Consider the following 18265-nt stretch of genomic DNA (forward strand, 5'->3'; position numbering starts at 1 on the left):
CCCTAAGGTTTCGAGGCTGTCTCTGCGCAACTCTGAGCTTGAGCTCCCTCCATAGGTTTTCTATTGGATTAAGGTCCGGAGACTGACTAGGCCACTCCATGACCTTAATGTGCTTCTTCTTGAGCCACTCCTTTGTTGCCTTTGCTGTATGTTTTGGGTCATGGTCGTGCTGGAACACCCATCCACGACCCATTTTCAGTTTCCTGGCAGAGGGAAGGAGGTTGTCGTTCAGGATTTCACGATACATGGCTCCGTCCATTTTCCCGTTAATGCGATTAAGTTGTCCTGTGCCCTTAGCAGAAAAACACCACCAAAGCAAAATGTTTCCACCCCCATGCTTGACGGTGGGGACGGTGTTTTGGGGGTCATAGGCAGCATTTTTCTTCCTCCAAACGCAGCGAGTTAAGTTAATGCCAAAGAGCTCTATTTTGGTCTCATCAGACCACAGCACTTTCTCCCAGTCACTCACAGAATCATTCAGGTGTTCATTGGCAAACTTCAGACGGGCCTGCACATGTGCCTTCTTGAGCAGGGGGACCTTGCGAGCCCTGCAGGATTTTAATCCATTGCGGTGTAATGTGTTTCCAATGGTTTTCTTGGTGACCGTGGTCCCTGCTAATTTGAGGTCATTCACTAACTCCTCCCGTGTAGTTCTAGGATGCTTTTTCACCTTTCTCAGAACCATTGACACCCCACGAGGTGAGATCTTGCGTGGAGCCCCACAGCGAGGTCGATTGATGGTCATTTTGTGCTCCTTCCATTTTCGAACAATCGCACCAAGAGTTGTCACCTTCTCTCCCAGCTTCTTGCTAATGGTTTTGTAGCCCATTCCAGCCTTGTACAGGTCTTCAATTTTGTCTCTGACATCCTTGGACAGCTCTTTGGTCTTTCCCATGTTGGAGAGTTTGGAGTCTGCTTGATTGATTGATTCTGTGGACAGGTGTCTTTTATACAGGTGACTAGTTAAGACAGGTGTCCTTAATGAGGGTGACTAATTGAGTAGAAGTGTCTAACCACTCTGTGGGAGCCAGAACTCTTAATGGTTGGTAGGGGTTCAAAAACTTATTTCACTCAATGAAATGCAAATCAGTTGCTATCTTTTATTTAAGGTTATTTTTTCGATGTTCCTTTTGATGTGCTATCTGCCACTGTTAAAATAAACCTACCATTGAAATGATACTGTTCTGAGACTTTTTATTTCTTTGTCATTGGACAAACTTACAAAATCAGTGAGGGGTCAAATAATTATTTCCTCCACTGTAGTAACGGCGATACACATCGCCGCTACAGGAAGCCGCACTCTCTCCTGCCTCCTCACAGCAGCCGCGCTGCTGTGAGTCAGTTACATGGCATGAGAGGGGAATATAGAGGAAGCGCCCGCTAGCTAAGGTAACAGCAACGGCGGCCGCGGGAGGGGGGGGGGGCGGCTATACTGGGGCACTACCTATACTGGGCACTATTCTAGCCATACTGGGCACTATATTAACTATACTGGGGTACCTATACTAGCCATACTGGGGCAACTATGCTAGCTATGCCCCCGCACCCCAATCCCCCCCCCCCCCCAGTAACCCGCTGCGCACGACTATCCACTAGGACGCACCACCGTCCCCGCATCCTCACCCCCCCGAGAAAAATTTGGTCAGGAAGTGGTCCCCAGGCTGGGAAAGGTTGGGGACCCCTGCTTTAAAGGACATCCGAGATGAAAATAAAGTGATGAGAAAAACAATCGTATCCGTCCTTCTAAAAATTACTTCTTTAGATATCCCAGAGTGTCTTAAAAAAAACAGACCGATTTTTATTCAAAGTTTCCAAAAAAGTACAACCATAGAAATCTCCCTTATCCCCTCCCCCCACCCCCCCTAAAAACATTATCAGCACGGCTAGTCAATCAGATGTATCCATCATTCACACTGACAAGCATACACACATTACAGTGGCCTCTGAACAAAGAGGACAATCTCTAGGATGATGGCAGCACTACAGGATTGGCAATCCCTTGAAGACATCCATCCAATGTATTTTCCACTTAGTGACAGCTGCGACTATCCAGGTGCACATGCCGTAGTGACATAATGCAACAATAGCCTCAGGGCCGTCTTACTGCACTCAAATCATAGTACTGAAACTTTTTGGCTGGCATAAAGTAGTTGTCACCGTTATGCTTATAAACACCTCACTGGTTCCACAGTACATAAGCACAAAGATGCCCCACTGGGTCTCAAACTTTGCAGCTTGCATCCATATGCATGTGGTTATGAAATCCAGACAGGCAGCACGACTATACTGTAGACAAGCCAGGCAGACCACACATGTAATGAGCACAGCCGTTCCGAGTTCACACCGCCTTAGCGTGCGACTAATGCAGCACAGAACTCTTCCGATGACGTTACGGGCCGACCTCACGTCCTCTGTTCCGTGGCCACTGTAATGTGTGTATGCTTGTCACTGTCAATGATGGATACATCTGATTGACTTCAATTACCACGGCTGTGCTGATACTGTTTTAGGGGGTGGACAGAAGGGAGATTTTCTATAGTTGTACCTTTTTTGGAAACTGAATAAAAAGGTTTTGTTTTTTTTGGTTTTTTTTTTAGGCACTCTGGAATTTATGTTAGCTGGATGTGGTTGTTTCCAGGATGACTCCCTCACAACCAGTGAGGTATAGAGACTAACGTGGTGGTCACAGCGCTCCTCATTACTACATGTTCTTCAGATATCCCACAGTTTTATTTTATATTTAAATCTAGTTTTTACTGTTTCATTGTCTCTGCTCAATGACACCTTCACTGAAGTATGCCAAAGCTCACATCTATGAACTATTTGACCCTTTTTACCTTTTCCTGCTCTTAGAAGCAATTTACTGACAGGAAAGCGTTTACTGCTGTAATTACTTAGTGAGGGTTATGCTATAGTCTGACCCGGACAGAAACTGTCACTTGCATGCCTGATGTTTAACTCATTCAGGCAGAGAACGGAAAAAAAAAAAAAAAGGAACACAGCCTAGTTATTTGTGTGCTTGGCACTGTACATACACATCTATCTCATGTCACCACGGTTGTCCTTTAACCTCCTGAGCGTTATGCCGCTCAGGAGGTTTTGTTAGTTTGTGCCCCCAGGATTAATTAATTTGCTCACATGGCTGCAAAGCCTTTAGCTAGCTAGTACAGGTGTCCGGCACCCCCTCCCCCCCCCCCCCAATCCAGACAGTTTATACATTACCCAGCCTGGATCCAGCGATCGACAGCGCAGCCTCCCCGCACAGCTCCGGTCTTCACTATGGGGAGGATCACACATGACGTCACCGACATCATGCGCAAACCCGAGAGAGACCGGAGCTGTCCGGGGAGGCTGCGCGATCGCTGGATCCAGGCTGGGTAATGTATAAACGGGGGGGGCAGGGGGGTGATGGAAATCGCAGGCGATCGGGTGGTGCCGGACACCTGTACTAACTAGCCTACTGCTAGCTAAAGGTTTTGCAGGCATGTGAGCAAACTCATTAATCCTGGGGGACTCCTGAGGACAGAGAGCGGTATGCCCAACACAGTATCGGGCATACTGCTAAGGAGGTTAAACAAAATGGGTTAATAGCCTTGAATATACGAAATATAGATATGAAAATTATTTGTAAGTACTTTCAGTGTTTAGTGAACAAGTGACCCTGTATGGGTCCTAACAATGCTTAAAAAAAAATAGCCAGTACAAAATTCCACACAGAGTGCAACTACACAGAACACTAACCATAAGGGCTCTTTCACATCAGAGCTTGCGTTGGAGAACGCTCAAAGCATACGTTTTGTTGTATGCGTTTTAATATGCGTTGCACTGCAGTGTGCGTTATTAATCCGTTTTCAATGCGTTACAGCACATAGGAAAACGCAGGTAATTTTTTTTCTTTTAGTTTTCAACTTTCTACATTGTTCCTTTGTTGCATTCTGGGACTGATTGCCTGCATTAACGGATTAAAAACGCGCATAGTGTGCGTTTTACATTGACTAACATTGTAACGAAAAAAGCTAGCGTCGGCCGAAAAATTGCACCTGGGTGCAGTGTAACGCAACGCACAAAAAGGCTGCGTTATATGTGAAAGCTAAAATGAAAGTCTATGGATTTTCATTTCACCTTGGGTAACGCAAACTTTACCCTTTGCGTTGAAACGCAGAAAATCTGCCCTAATGTAAAAAAGAGCCCTAAGGGCCGTTTCACACTTGCATTTACAGCCAAACGGATCTGGTTTCCGCTTCAGCCGATCCGTAAAGGCTTGGTTCACACTGGCAACCGGATCCATGAAAAAGGGTATGATCACCGGGTCAATCGAATCAGTTTTCACTCCGTTCCAAGGATCCATGCACCTGAGAGGGCGGGCGAGGGAGGGTTAACTTACCAGGCTTTCAATTGCGTCTCATGTCGCGTTCCAAGTCGCATCACGACTACCACGCTTCCTCCTTCAACCCAGGAGGAAGTGTTGTAGTCACATGATGCAACGTGTGCCGCAATTGAAGGGGAAGAAAACTGAAGCCTGGTAAGAAACCCTCACCCGCCCGCTCAGGTGCACTTCTTCCCCCTCCCACCCCCAGTGGATTTTACCCTTAGAATGGTCCATTTCTTTACGTTCCGTTCTCTCATTGCCCCCAATGCAGGTGTTCATCTTCTGTTTCCAGTCTGCTGGGCTCAGTTGTCCGGAAAAATAGGTGCTGTAGCAAACTTGTGGTCCCATTCAGCGGATCGTGCAGAACGGATCCATAGGTTAACATTGCATCTGTTCCGTCTGTACAGTATCAGTTCCGCAAACACACTTTTTTTTCTTTTCAACTCAAATGTTGGTGTAATTTGCCTTCTTAAAACAGAAGGACATTTGCAATAATTCAGTTATAAGTGAACATTTGTGGTTACCCACAATGCTCTACTGAATATGCAAATTATCCCTTTTCGCCCTTGTAAGCCAAGCAAGCATCCAGAACCGCTGGTGTAGAGCAAGCTTATAGCTTTAAGTTTTACACAGCCTTATCAAACCCACATGTAGACAGCCTGTTTCGGACTTTGGGTCCTCATCAGTACATGGCAGGGGTTGATAAAGCTGTATGAAATACAACTCAAATGTGAAATGGGCCTAATAGTAACAATACTAATAAGAAGCATCTTAAAAGAATACCAGAGCTGAAGGACTGTTTGAAATGGGCATATGTTATGTGTGGGGTTTTAGTAGATACTTACCGCACCTTCTACTCCCTTTCATTACTCGTCGTTCTTGTGTAGCAAGACCCATTCCGATGGCAGATCTAGGCCCCTCAGGTAACCGATGACCTGGACATACTGCGCCGCGCATGCCCAGTATGTCCGTTCAGCACTAGTGTTGGTCGAACACCTGGATGTTCGGGTTCGCGAACGTTTGCCGAACATGGCCGCGATGTTCGGGTGTTCGCGCTGAACTCCGAACATAATGGAAGTCAATGGGGACCCGAACTTTCGTGCTTTCTAAAGCTTCCTTACATGCTACATACCCCAAATTTGCAGGGTATGTGCACATTGGGAGTGGGTACAAGAGGAAAAAAAGATTTAGCAAAAAGAGCTTATAGTTTTTGAGAAAATTGATTGTAAAGTTTCAAAGGAAAAACTGTCTTTTAAATGCGGAAAATGTCATGTTTCTTTGCACAGGTAACATGCTTTTTGCCGCCATGCATTCATAAATGTAATACAGATGAGATGTTCAATAAACAGGGACCGGAAATGCTAACCCAGCAGCAGCACACGTGATGGAACAGGAGGAGGCGCAGGAGGAGAAGGCCACGCTTTTTGAGACACAACAACCCAGGCCTTGCATGAGAACAAAAAAGGGTGCGGATATAGCAATGCTTTTTGCCGCCATGCAGTCAAATGTAATACAGATGAGAGGTTCAATAAACAGGGACCGGCAACGCTAACCCAGCAGCAGCAGCAGCAGCACACGTGATGGAACAGGAGGAGGCGCAGGAGGAGAAGGCCACGCTTTTTGAGACACAACAACCCAGGCCTTGCATGAGGACAAAAAGCGTGCGGGTATAGCAATGCTTTTTGCCGCCATGCAGTCATAAATGTAATAAAGATGAGAGGTTCCATAAACAGGGACCGGAAACGCTAACCCATCACAGATGGTCATTGTTCATGTTACTTGGTTGGGGTCCGGGAGTGTTGCATAGTCGTTTCCAATCCAGGATTGATTCATTTTAATTTGAGTCAGACGGTCTGCATTTTCTGTGGAGAGGCGGATACGCCAATCTGTGACGATGCCTCCGGCAGCACTGAAACAGCGTTCCGACATAACGCTGGCTGCCGGGCAAGCCAGCACCTCTATTGCGTACATTGCCAGTTCGTGCCAGGTGTCTAGCTTCGATACCCAATAGTTGAAGGGTGCAGATGGATTGTTCGACACAGCTATGCCATCTGACATGTAGTCCTTGACCATCTTCTCCAGGTGATCGGTGTTGGAGGTGGATCTGCACGCTTGCTGTTCTGTGGGCTGCTGCTGCATGGGTGTCAGAAAATTTTCCCACTCCAAGGACACTGCCGATACCATTCCCTTTTGGGCACTAGCTGCGGCTTGTGTTTGCTGCCCTCCTGGTCGTCCTGGGTTTGCGGAAGTCAGTCTGTCGGCGTACAACTGGCTAGAGGAGGGGGGAGGATGTCAATCTCCTCTCTAAAGTCTCCACAAGGGCCTGCTGGTATTCTTCCATTTTGACCTGTCTGACTTTCTTCAAGCAGTTTTGGAACATTGTGTTTGTACCGTGGATCCAGAAGTGTATAAACCCAGTAATTGGTGTTGTCCAGAATGCGCACAATGCGTGAGTCGCGTTCAATGCAGTCTAGCATGAATTGAGCCATGTGTGCCAGAGTCCTGCCAGAATCCTCATCATCCTCTTGTGAGCGTTGTGCTAGTTGTTGTGATGCATCATAGTCGTCACCTTCTTCCTGGTCTGCTTCTGCTGACCATTCGCGCTGAATTGTGGAAGTCCAACGTGCACCGCTCTGGCCCTAGTCAGTGGTGGCAGGAAATTCCTGCTCCAACTCCAGCTGTTCCTCCTCCTCTTCTTCGTCATAGCTGCTGGGGCCAGCGTTTCCTGAGGCGGATGGCCTGATGTTGGTACCATCACGCTGATCGTTTTCTCCTTCAGATTACCCCAGTTGCATCATGACAGCTGTTTCCTTGATTTTCAACATTGACCTCTTCAGTAAACACAGCAGTGGTATGGTAAAGCTGACTGAAGAGTTGTCACTGCTCACAAGCAACATGGATTGCTCAAAATTTTGGAGGACTTGGCAGAGGTCCAACATGTTGGCCCAATCGGATCCACAGAAGCTTGGCAGCTGTCCGGACGCGCCTCGGTACTGCGCCGTCATGTACTGGACCACTGCACTCTTCTGCTCGCAAAAGCGGGCTAGCATGTGCAGCGTAGAATTACAGCGCGTAGGGACATCACACAGCAAGCGATGGTGGGGGAGATTGAAGCGCTCCTGCATCTTGGCGAGTGCCCCCGAAGCAGTACTGGAATTTCTACAATGTTTGGCCACTCGTCGCACCTTCAACAGAAGATCGGCCACGCCTGGGTATGTCCTCAGGAACCGCTGAACTACTAGGTTCATCACGTGCGCCAGGCAAGGGATGTGTGTCAGCTTTGCCAACCTTAAAGCGCGAATGAGATTACTCCCATTATCACACACAACCATGCCCGGTTTCAGGTCCAGCGGTGCCAGCCACAAATCCGTCTGTTCCTTTATTCCCCTCCAAATTTCCTCCCCTGTGTGCTGCTTATCCCCAAGGCAGATCAGCTTCAGCAACGCTTGCTGACGCATGCTAGCGTTTCCGGATGAGGTACAGCTTTGAGATGCGTTGGAGGAGAAGGAGTCAGAGAGGTAGGTGCTGCTGTTGTTATCCAGTGGGAGGGACGGCGGTGCAGCTGTTTGCGGCGTGGGCAACACCCGCGCCGTAGCAGGTGAGGAATCGCTGCCAGGCTCCACAAGGTTCACCCAGTGCGCGGTAAGGGAGATGTATCGACCCTGGCCGAACGCACTCGTCCAGGTGTCAGTGGTGAGGTGAACCTTGCAGGCAACGGCATTCTTCAAGCTTCGGGTTATTTTGCTGACCACGTGCTCATGCAACTCAGGCACTGCAGAGCGCGCAAAGTGGTAGCGGCTGGGAACCACGTAACGTGGGATGGCCACTGACATCATGCCCTTGAAGCTGTTTGTCTCCACCACTCGATATGGCAGCATTTCGCAGGCCAGAAGCTTGGCTATGCTGGCTGTTAGTGCCACGGCCCGGGGGTCATTTGCTGGCAATTTCCTCTTGCGCTCAAACATCTCCAAGACAGACAACTGAACCGTAGGGCTGCATACTTAAGGGCTGTTGGTTGTTGTGTTTGATGAACACTGGGAGACCTCAAGAGCACTAGTCCGGAAAGTGACAGTGTCAGCGTCGTCTGATGTTTGTGAATGTTGTGAACCACGCAATGGCTGGGCTACTGCTGCTGCTGAGGCGGGTCTAGTGGTGAGTCTGGTGAACCCAAGGGAGGCAGTGTTGCTGGTACCCTGTCCTGCCGCGTTTGCCCACAGAGTGGGATGTTTGGATAGCATGTGGCGGCTCATGCTGGTGGTGGAGAGGTTAATACTTTTCCCCCTGCTCAGGCGGGTCTTGCACACCTTGCAAATCGCCATGGTACCATCCTCAGTGCAGTCTTCAAAGAAAGCCCAGACTTTGGAGCACCTGCCTTGCTGGCGATTTCTGTTTGCGTCTCAAAGGAACTTCCACGCTTGTGGTGCCTGAAATTTCACGCCGCCTACCTTGTGGCACAAGGCGAACTCGTGCAGCAGTGGGTTCTTCAACAGACTCATCTGTGCTGCTACGACGGCGATGTTCTCCTTCACATACAAAATCTGGGTCTCTGTCAACATTGTCCATACCCTCCTCCTCTTCCATCTCCTCAAACTCGTCATATGTGATTGTGGGCCGCCGCCGTGGAGTAGAGCTCCCCACAACAACCTCTGCGCAGCACACTCCAACGTCGTCTTCAAGACCTTCTCGGCCGACCTCCTGCAATTGAAACCCCTCCTGCCCAACTTGCTCTGGTATTTGGGTTTCAGAGCGCGGTGCATTTCCCACAGTCAATGGTTGTGAATCCGGGCACAAAATTTCTGGCTGTTCCATTGACCTTTGAAAGGTGGAAGTTTGTTGGGCTGAAAATAGCTCCTGCGAATACCCCATTGTGTCCTGAGGAAATTCTTCGGACTGGTTATCTGGCAGTTGTGTGCGTGGTGTCGCTGCCGGTTGTGTCAGCTTTGTGCCCACTGGCTCCTTGTAACTGGCTGAGGACTCGGACCTCGTGCGTGATGTGCTGGTGCTGCTTAACCCACTGCTGGACGCTTGAGAGGTCATCCAAGTAATTATCTGGTCCTGTTCTTTTTGATTTGTGAGGGTTGTTGTCCTGGACAACATGGGCGGTATTGAGTGGGTTTTCTTCGGTGCTCCCCTGTGGCCTGTACGTGAACCGTCAGGGGAAACACCTCTTCCCTTGCCCCTCCCTCTTTCACCGGATTTCTTCCTCATTTCACTTATCCTTAAAGTACACGCTGACTGGCAGCAGTACAGTGGCAGTACAGAAATGCAATACAGTGGTGGGTGAGCGGTGTACCACTATTCCCAGCAGCGACACAGAGCACAATGCTATACAGTGGCGGGTGAGCGGTGTACTACTATTCCCAGCAGCGACACAGAGCACAATGCTATACAGTGGTGGGTGAGCGGTGTACCACTATTCCTAGCAGCGACACAGAGCACAATGGTATACAGTGGTGGTTGAGCGGTGTACTACTGTTCCCAGCAGACACACAGAGTGGCCGTAAACAGAATGCTATATAGTGTGGGTGAGCGGTGTACTACTATTCCCAGCAGCAACACAGAGCACAATGCTATACAGGGTGAGCGGTGTACTACTGTTCCCAGCAGACACAGAGTGGCAGTAAACACAATGCTATATAGTGTGGGTGAGCGGTGTACTACTATTCCCAGCAGCGACACAGAGCACAATGCTATACAGGGTGAGCGGTGTACTACTGTTCCCAGCAGACACACAGAGTGGCAGTAAACACAATGCTATATAGTGTGGTTGAGCGGTGTACTACTACTGTTCCCAGCAGCGACACAATGACCGGGGGACCCTGGCTAGCCTGGCTGGAGAGAGAACTACCCTGCCTGCCTGCCTACCCAAAGCTAAACCCACAGACAAATGGCGGAGAAATGACGTGGATCAGGTATTTGACCCGAACCACGTAACCCATTCGGCCAATCAGAGCGTGTTCGGGTCCGAACCATGTGACCCGTTCGGCCAATCACAGCGCTAGCCGAATGTTCGGGTAACGTTCGGCCATGCGCTCTTAGTTCGGCCATATGGCCGAACAGTTTGGCCGAACTCGAACATCACCCGAACAGGGTGATGTTCTGCAGAACCCGAACAGTGGCGAACACTGTTCGCCCAACACTATTCAGCACCATTGTGGCTGTGCTGAATGCTGTCACACAGACACCAGCACGTCTCCACAGCACGGACTGCTGACTACAGTGGAGAGCACATGCCAGGACGCAGGAGTGAGCATGCGCCTGTGTGTTGACGGCATTGAGTGCGGCCACAAGGGTGAATGGACTTACTGCACATGTGTGGTGCAGTTTGTCCAGGTCATAGGTTGCCAGAGTTGCCCAGGTCAGCCACCAAAACCTTGCCTCAGTAGAACAGCAAGTGAAGGAGGTGAACGGAAAGGGTAGTAAGGCCTCATTCACACCGAAAAATTAATGCAAACATTTTGTTGTATATAATGAATTAGGAGCGCTGGGTATATAGTAAATATGTCATTTAGTCATAAAAGGAAAGAACCATATAAAAGATATTGCACATCTATACATCACTCACAACTGCAGTCTCCATACACACCGAAGTATACTGGTTCCTCAGAATCACTATTTTGCCTAAAAATCTGTGTGCACACATAGGATACAAAAATGATACTGAAAGTTTGTAATGGTAATTAAAAAATTGTAAAGTTGCTAATAAAAATGCTTCATAGTTTCCCACACATTGCCAACAATATTCTCAATGTTGCTATTAGGAGACCACGGGGTCCAATAGTCACAATAGACAACCCGTATGTTGGTATTGCTGTGTATACAGAAAAGGAGAAGCTCACCCTCCTATGGACCTTTGTAGGCGAATCCTGTAAGTCTGCGTTCAGATTTTTGTATTGAAATTCCGCTGTTGACCCCAGCATACGCTACCACCGTACGCTCGCAACCAGCCACACAACGCCGGTCTCCAGGGGTAGCCGTTATTTATCATTAGTATCAGTAGTCAGTATCATTTTTGTATCCTATGTGTGCACACAGATTTTTAGGCAAAATAGTGATTCTGAGGAACCAGTATACTTCGGTGTGTATGGAGACTGCAGTTGTGAGTGATGTATAGATGTGCAATATCTTTATATGGTTCTTTCCTTTTATGAATAAATGACATTTACTATATACCCAGCGCTCCTAATTCATTATATACAATTGACCAGTTTTAGGTGGGAGTTAAGGGGATACCCCACCAGATAAGGAAGCAGCGGGTGGAAGTTATACATCTATTGCGATTGGGTAATGTGAGGTGTGCCATTAGAACCCCCTACCCTTTAAGATATTCATTGTATCAGCAGCGCCCCTTGTTGTGTTTATCATTTTGCGTTTTTGTGCCTCCCAGCGCTTGAATGGGCGGTGCGTTTTTGTTATAAGCACTTTTCTAAGCGCTTTTCCAGAGTGGTTTATTTTAATTCACTCCCTGACGCAAGTCAGGAAGTAAACTCTTTGACCCGGACAAGAATAAATGCAATGTATTAAAAACGCAATCGCTGCACAAAGCGATTGTGAGCGGTTTTCCTATACCTTTCATTGAGGCGGAATCGTCCTAAAAATGGTACAATTGCTGAGCGGATCGGAAACGAACCACTTAGATGTGAACATTCTCGTAGGGAATCATTGCACAAGCGGTTTTAGGGCGATTTTGAAAATCGCCTGTGCTTGGGGGAAAAAAAAAAAAAAAAGGGCCCTTAGTATGAACTTTTATTAGCAAGTACTTGCTAATAATACCCCACACAGAACATGTTCCCATTTCACCAGGCCTCAGCTCTGGTATTCTTTAATGCTGTCACCACACAGGCGCCAGTGCCTCTCCACATCACTGGAGCGTGCACACCGGGATGAAGGTGCGAGCGCAAACTCCCGCTTGTGGGAAGAAAGAGGACTGAGTCAGCCACTTACATACCTGATATTTCAGTCCTGACTCAGAAAGGAAGTGACTACAGTGTGACTCTCACTCATAAGAAATTCCAACTATAAAACACTTTCCTAGCAGAAAATTGCTTTTGAGAGCAAGAAAGAGATAAAAAGGGAAATTTCTTATCAGTGAGGGTCACACTGTAGTCACTCCCTGTCTGAGTCAGGACTGAGTCAGCCGCTTACATACCTGATATTTAACTCTTTCAGGCACAGAAAGTAAAAAAGGAACAGCCTAGTTATTTGTGTGCTAGGCACTGTACATACACGTCTATCTCATGTCACACACACGCTCTACTTACATATGTATTGCATGGTCCACGTTTTTGATTTTAGTGATTTTTCTACAGGAAAAAAAATAAAAAAAATCCTTACTCACTATACAGCCGAAAGCTTGCTTACTCTAATTCTTCGGTTAGCCAATAAATTATATCATCATGACCCAAAACTTCTTGCTTTTACTAATGGCTTACAAAGTACAATACCCTGTTAAAGTAAATCTACTTTCACACTGGTCAGACCTAAATTTCTGACTTTTAGTACCGTAAAAATCTAAGTATTGTTATAAGTACAGCTACTGTGCACGTAACGTTTTATTACATATTCAAAGTGCCACTATTAAAGTGGACCTGAACTCAGAACGTCCCCTCTGCTCTAAAAGACATGTAGCAGCATAATAACCTTCTAACAAAAAACATGTATTTGTTACAGCTGACAAAATCCTGATTCATGGAAGCAGACATATTGTTAACACTCTGTGCTTTCAAATGGGCTTATCTGCCATTGGCAGTCATGTGACAGAGGGATCAATTTACAAATTGTGATTAGACACAAATGAGGGGGGAATACACAGATTTTTCTGGCAGATTTACGGTCAGATCGATTATTTCCAACATGTACAATCTGATTTCCGTGAATTTTCCGATTGATTTCCGACCGTTTTCCATTCACTTCAATATGAAATTGATCGGAAATCAGTTCAGACATGTTGGAAGTAATGGATCTGACAATAAATCTGCCAGATATTCTCATAGTGTGTACCTAGCATTAGACAGACTAAACTCTCTAAATACATACAGGGTGCATTCCTCTGTTTTCCTTCTGTCCTGTGCAAAAGTTCTGGTCCACTTTAAAAGTGCAGGATAATTGCAGGGGACTTTTTAGTCTAGATGTGCACCTCTATATACCAGAGCTGTGTTAAAAGCCATTTTGAATACTATATAGTACAATACAGTATTACTTATGATAATGTTGGTTGAGCAGACCTCATATTTTGTTTGACTCGCACTTGTGCAACCTCTTTTCCATTTATACACATGCAATATTGTGAGGCACTGCTCTGCTGTGTTAATGACTGAACTGCTATGGCTGCATTTGGGGACGTAAGCCCTCATAATGGCACACTGTCCTTGTACTTGAGTAATCAAATTTTTTTAGCTTAAATTGAACCGGAGGTGAACATAAACTGAGATTAACAGTTGTATGAATCCTCCTGAACCCAGAAATTACTTTTATTTCTTTAGATAATGGTTTTATTTTGCACTTTTCCATAAACATTTACAAAGTAGATGTAATGTTTTATTATCTCTGCTCAACAGCAGCCTTTTATGTGTCCCAGAGATAGAAAAAAGGTCAATAGTTTGTGTATTTTATCTCTCCCTGCCCTCAGAAGTTGTATTCTGCCTGGAAAACTTTTAAGGCAGAAGCTGTCACTTGCATGCCTGAAGGTTAGCCTTTTCAAGCTGCAAAATAAAAGGAAACCAGCCTGGTTATTAATAGGCTTTGCTCTGTACATACACATGTATCTCATGTCGCCTCAGGTACACTTAAAGAGGGTCAAATATTTGGGATGACTTAAGGGGCTTCTATCAAATTCCCCATTAGATCGATTTGTGGCCGATTTCAATCAATTTGATCTGACAGGATGGAACACCTGGCAGCAGATCGATGGCCCATAGAGTTGCATTGGATCTAATGGTCCAATAATGCATTTAGATCGATTTTCAATAAATTTCCAATAGATTTCATTCTAAAATCTATTGGAAATCTGTTCCTAGTGTGTGGTACACATCAGATGGATTCCTGTCAGATTCTACTTGACGGGCATCTGACAGACATCCGATGTTCGAATCTGCTGTAAATCTATAAGTGTATGGCCACCTTTAAGAATTCTATAGAGTCAATCGATTGCTGAAATCGTCGTATATGCAGTAGTACTAAAATTTTAGTTGTGGGAGTATAAGCCCACTATTTTTTGGCCTCAGGTACATATAGTTAAAAACAACACACAAAAAACTAATTCTAATATTTCCCAGTCAAGAAAAAAAATCCACAAATCAGAAAAAAAGCTACATAAAAAATGTTTTCTTTATTTTTTTTTTCATCGGTACCCCATTCTTCATGAGGATTTGTTCCGTCGTTGAGGCAACAGTTTCATGGACAAACAGAGCAACAATACACAGTAAGCTGCACACCAGGGTTTCAAAAAATAGACCATCACTTGTGTCACCATGTAGCGGATACAGAAATATTCTGTAAGGGGAAAGATGAGAAGTATGTACTGTCTCATGCGGTAGTACAGCACGCACACTCTCTCCATTAGAAGATACACTCTGTCTGAAACCATCCCGTGAGTACTCAAGGATCTGGCTGTTGCCTCTGGAATGTTGGTCACAATATCTGACGTGTAGGAGCTATTTACCTGCAAGCTGTCACTGACTAAAGCCTTGAAAAGAAAAAAATGTGTTATAGATAAAGACACCACCATTTTTTTTTTCGTTTTGAAGAATGAGAATGTGGCACAAACCACAAAGCATATAACAGAAATATATATATTTTTTTCTTATAGAATCTCCAATTGCAGTAGTCCTAGCTATTTCTGTGCTGGCTGTAGCTCTGTTCTCATTTGAAGGTGACTGTCCATGCTTTGACACAACCATCGTGGGCTACGGTGGCCACCGTGTGCTTGTCCAGCCAGGCTAGTCCAGTCACGTGGTGTAGCCGATGGGTATCTGCACAAGCAAGACAAGACGTTTGGTTAGTGTAATGCAGGGAAAGGCATCAATATTTCACATCACTGTACCACTGTTAACTGGTTCATGTTCAATGGTTTTTATCGCCCTTAAAAGGTACTCTGAAGCGACTAAAAATTGCTATATTTACCTGGTAGTTGACTTCAGGAGTCTCAGTAGATGTAAACCGCCGCATCCCCGCTGCAAAACGGCGGTTTATTACCTCCAAATCCTGGTGCAAACATCCACGACTTTCTAAGTCGTGGATTTTGCTGCCTGGGGAGGCAGAGCTTTGACCTGTAGCTCTGCCTCTACCGACGTCAATCGCCCGTGCGGATCTCCGCCTCTCCCCGTCCCTCTCTGTGAAGGGAGATTGAGAGGGGCGTGAGAGGCGGAGATCCGCAGCGATTGACTTCAGTAGAGGCAGAACTACAGCAGAAAGCTCTGCCTCTTTCAGGAAGCGCTCCCCAGATTTTCCCCCGGGGATTGGGAGGGGAATCTGAAGCCCTCATTTTGCCGCAAGGATGCGGCGGTTTACCTCTACTAAGACTGCTGAAGCGAACTACGAGATTAAAAATTATTTTTAGTCACTTCAGACTCTAAGGTTTCTGACACTTAAGCTGTGTTTTGATACAGCAGTACATTTTTCATTACTTATGCCATCTTAGGCTTTCTTTGGGAAATATTATTCTATTCTATTTTATAGTCATTTTATGGGAAAAAATTAGGCATAAATGCAGAAAAGACCTATATTTTTCACTTTTCACATGACATGCCCCACAGTTAAACAAAAAAAATTCTTTGGCCCTTCCCAGTTAAAATGGATACTCCATATGCCATATTTTACTAGCTGAGCATGTGGCGGACCGTTATCCCCAGACTGTGCATCTGTGGCGATCAAATGCGTTCGCTAGGGCAACAGTTCGGGGGCCATAGGGCTGTACAGATGCATCGCTAGGCAACGGCAGAAAGATACATCTGTAGAGCATTGGGGCACGAAACTTTCACCCTAGCGATCGCTACAGGCAGCAGTCATGAAAAATGTATAAACAGGTATAGGTATTGGAGGGGTTAATAGGCTAGGTTGGGGGAAAAAAAACCCAAAAAAACTTTCCCCTCAACTTTATTGAATGATTGTTGCTATTAGCTAGCAATCATTCACATGACCATGCACGTACAGGAGCAGGTGGCGGGTTTTTAATGCAGGTCGTAGATTCTACGTCCTAGAACCAACAACCGCACTATTTAGGACATAGAATCTAAGCCCTGGAACGGCCATCAGATAAAGTGGAATTATACTTTGAAAACTAAAACTACTCTTTGTTACATAAAAAGAAGATTTGAAAGCATTCTCAATTATTCCTTGTGTGTAAAAAAAATAAAAATAAAAATTCCACTGCATAAAGCCGCATCTACACGCTGATGCGGCTCGATTGATAAGATCCGACAGGACGGATCTCCCCACCGCCGACTCCCTGCTCGTTCCCCGCGAGGGGACAATGGCAGGGAATAGAGCAGAAGATAAGCGGCGCCGGCGGGGAATCGAATCCGGCGAGCGCGGGGACGCGATCCGGCGGCTAATCGAGCCGCCGGATCGCAGCCTCATCTACCCATGTAGATTAGGCTTAAAGCACAGGTTTGAATAGGTTTGGTTCATCAGCAAATGTAATTGTTTCGGCCAGGAGACATTCTCTGCTTGTGTCTTCACTCTACCTGCTCCTTCTGCTGAAGTAACTAAGTTGTTACCAGGGCGATGTCTCTATTCAGCAGGGGGAAGGAGCAAGATCAAAACACAGGCAGAGCGTGTCTACTGGCTGGCAATGACTACATTTGCTGATAAGCCAGACAAAAGCAAGCTTGTACTGCTCTCTGGGGGGAGTACGGGAGGAATCGCCGCCGGGAGACTTGGGAGCAGGATACAGCCGGTATGGCTTATCCTGCTGCGGCACAAGTTCCCGGCGACGTTAGTCACCATTCTCCCCCTCTAGGTCGCCATGGATGGTGACGAATGATGCAATTCGACTTCCAGCTATTTCTGGAGGCCAAATTATAGTGTTTTAAAAGTAACTTCAGCTCCGTCTTCTGACGGTGCTGAAGTTACTCACGGTGTGCCGCTATAGCCATAATTCCTATTATGGTCTATGGCTGCGCCCCAAATCTCCTGCGTTGGATTGCGAGTGTTCGCTCTGGGGTGACAAACAATGTTATGCACAGGGAACACTTTCATATGTTTTAGGTAAAAGAATAACAAATACTTGACCAAGTCTTTAAATTTAGGTCTGACGTGTTAAAGTAAATCGAGTCAGACTTAACATTTCTGACTTTTGTAGTCATGGCTGCAAAAGTAGTTCAATTTGAATAGTGAAGTCTTGGAAATTATAACCAAAGCAAAAAGCAAAACGAAAAAATAGAGGCTCACTTTTACAGCAGATTAAGAATGTAAATGACTGAGCAAACCTGCCATGGCTCTATTCAGCTTCAATTCGCCCCAGACCAGGTCCTGACCATCTTGGGTCAGCACCTTTGAACCAGAAGAAGTACTTTCCATGCATGTGCAATTCACCCTTACACGTTCTGCACATGCACAGTATGATCGTCCGACGCTGTGGCCATGCTCCCGGTGGGCTTCTGAGCACAGCGCTCTCGCTCACAGCGCTGGAAGCAGTGCATGTGAGGCCGAACTGCACCTGCGTGGAATATACTTCTGCCCAAGGTTCTGGCCATGCCAAAGGAGTCCGTAAATTAGTGTCTGTGCCTGGACTATGGTTTCAGCTGTGGAAGTATTCAAGACCCCGGGATAGAAACTAGCCTTTTCTGGTCCTTTGAAGTTTACTATAAAGGTATTCTACTGTATAATATTAGTACTGTACATGGTATCACTTAAAAAATTGCTTCAAGTGATATGATTTCAATTTGTTTTATTTTA

General features: G+C 46.2%; 1 protein-coding gene and 1 long non-coding RNA gene across 2 annotated transcripts in view; one reads left to right on the forward strand and one right to left on the reverse strand.

Annotated features, from left to right (window-relative positions):
* Positions 1-14677: 14677 nt before the first annotated feature.
* The window catches only part of WDR1 (WD repeat domain 1), a 108083-nt gene continuing 104495 nt past the window's right edge, over positions 14678-18265 (reverse strand). The window contains exon 15 of the mRNA XM_068277506.1: positions 14678-15339. Within this exon, the coding sequence (XP_068133607.1) occupies positions 15230-15339 (110 nt within the window). The 3' untranslated portion in view covers positions 14678-15229. The remainder of the gene's footprint in view (positions 15340-18265) is intronic.
* Positions 15181-18265, forward strand: part of LOC137564113 (uncharacterized) — a 51386-nt gene continuing 48301 nt past the window's right edge. The window contains exon 1 of the long non-coding RNA XR_011030524.1: positions 15181-15364. This is a non-coding gene — a long non-coding RNA (uncharacterized lncRNA). The remainder of the gene's footprint in view (positions 15365-18265) is intronic.

This window comes from Hyperolius riggenbachi, chromosome 1 (genome assembly GCF_040937935.1).
Source record: "Hyperolius riggenbachi isolate aHypRig1 chromosome 1, aHypRig1.pri, whole genome shotgun sequence".
Classification (NCBI taxonomy): Eukaryota; Metazoa; Chordata; class Amphibia; order Anura; family Hyperoliidae; genus Hyperolius; species Hyperolius riggenbachi.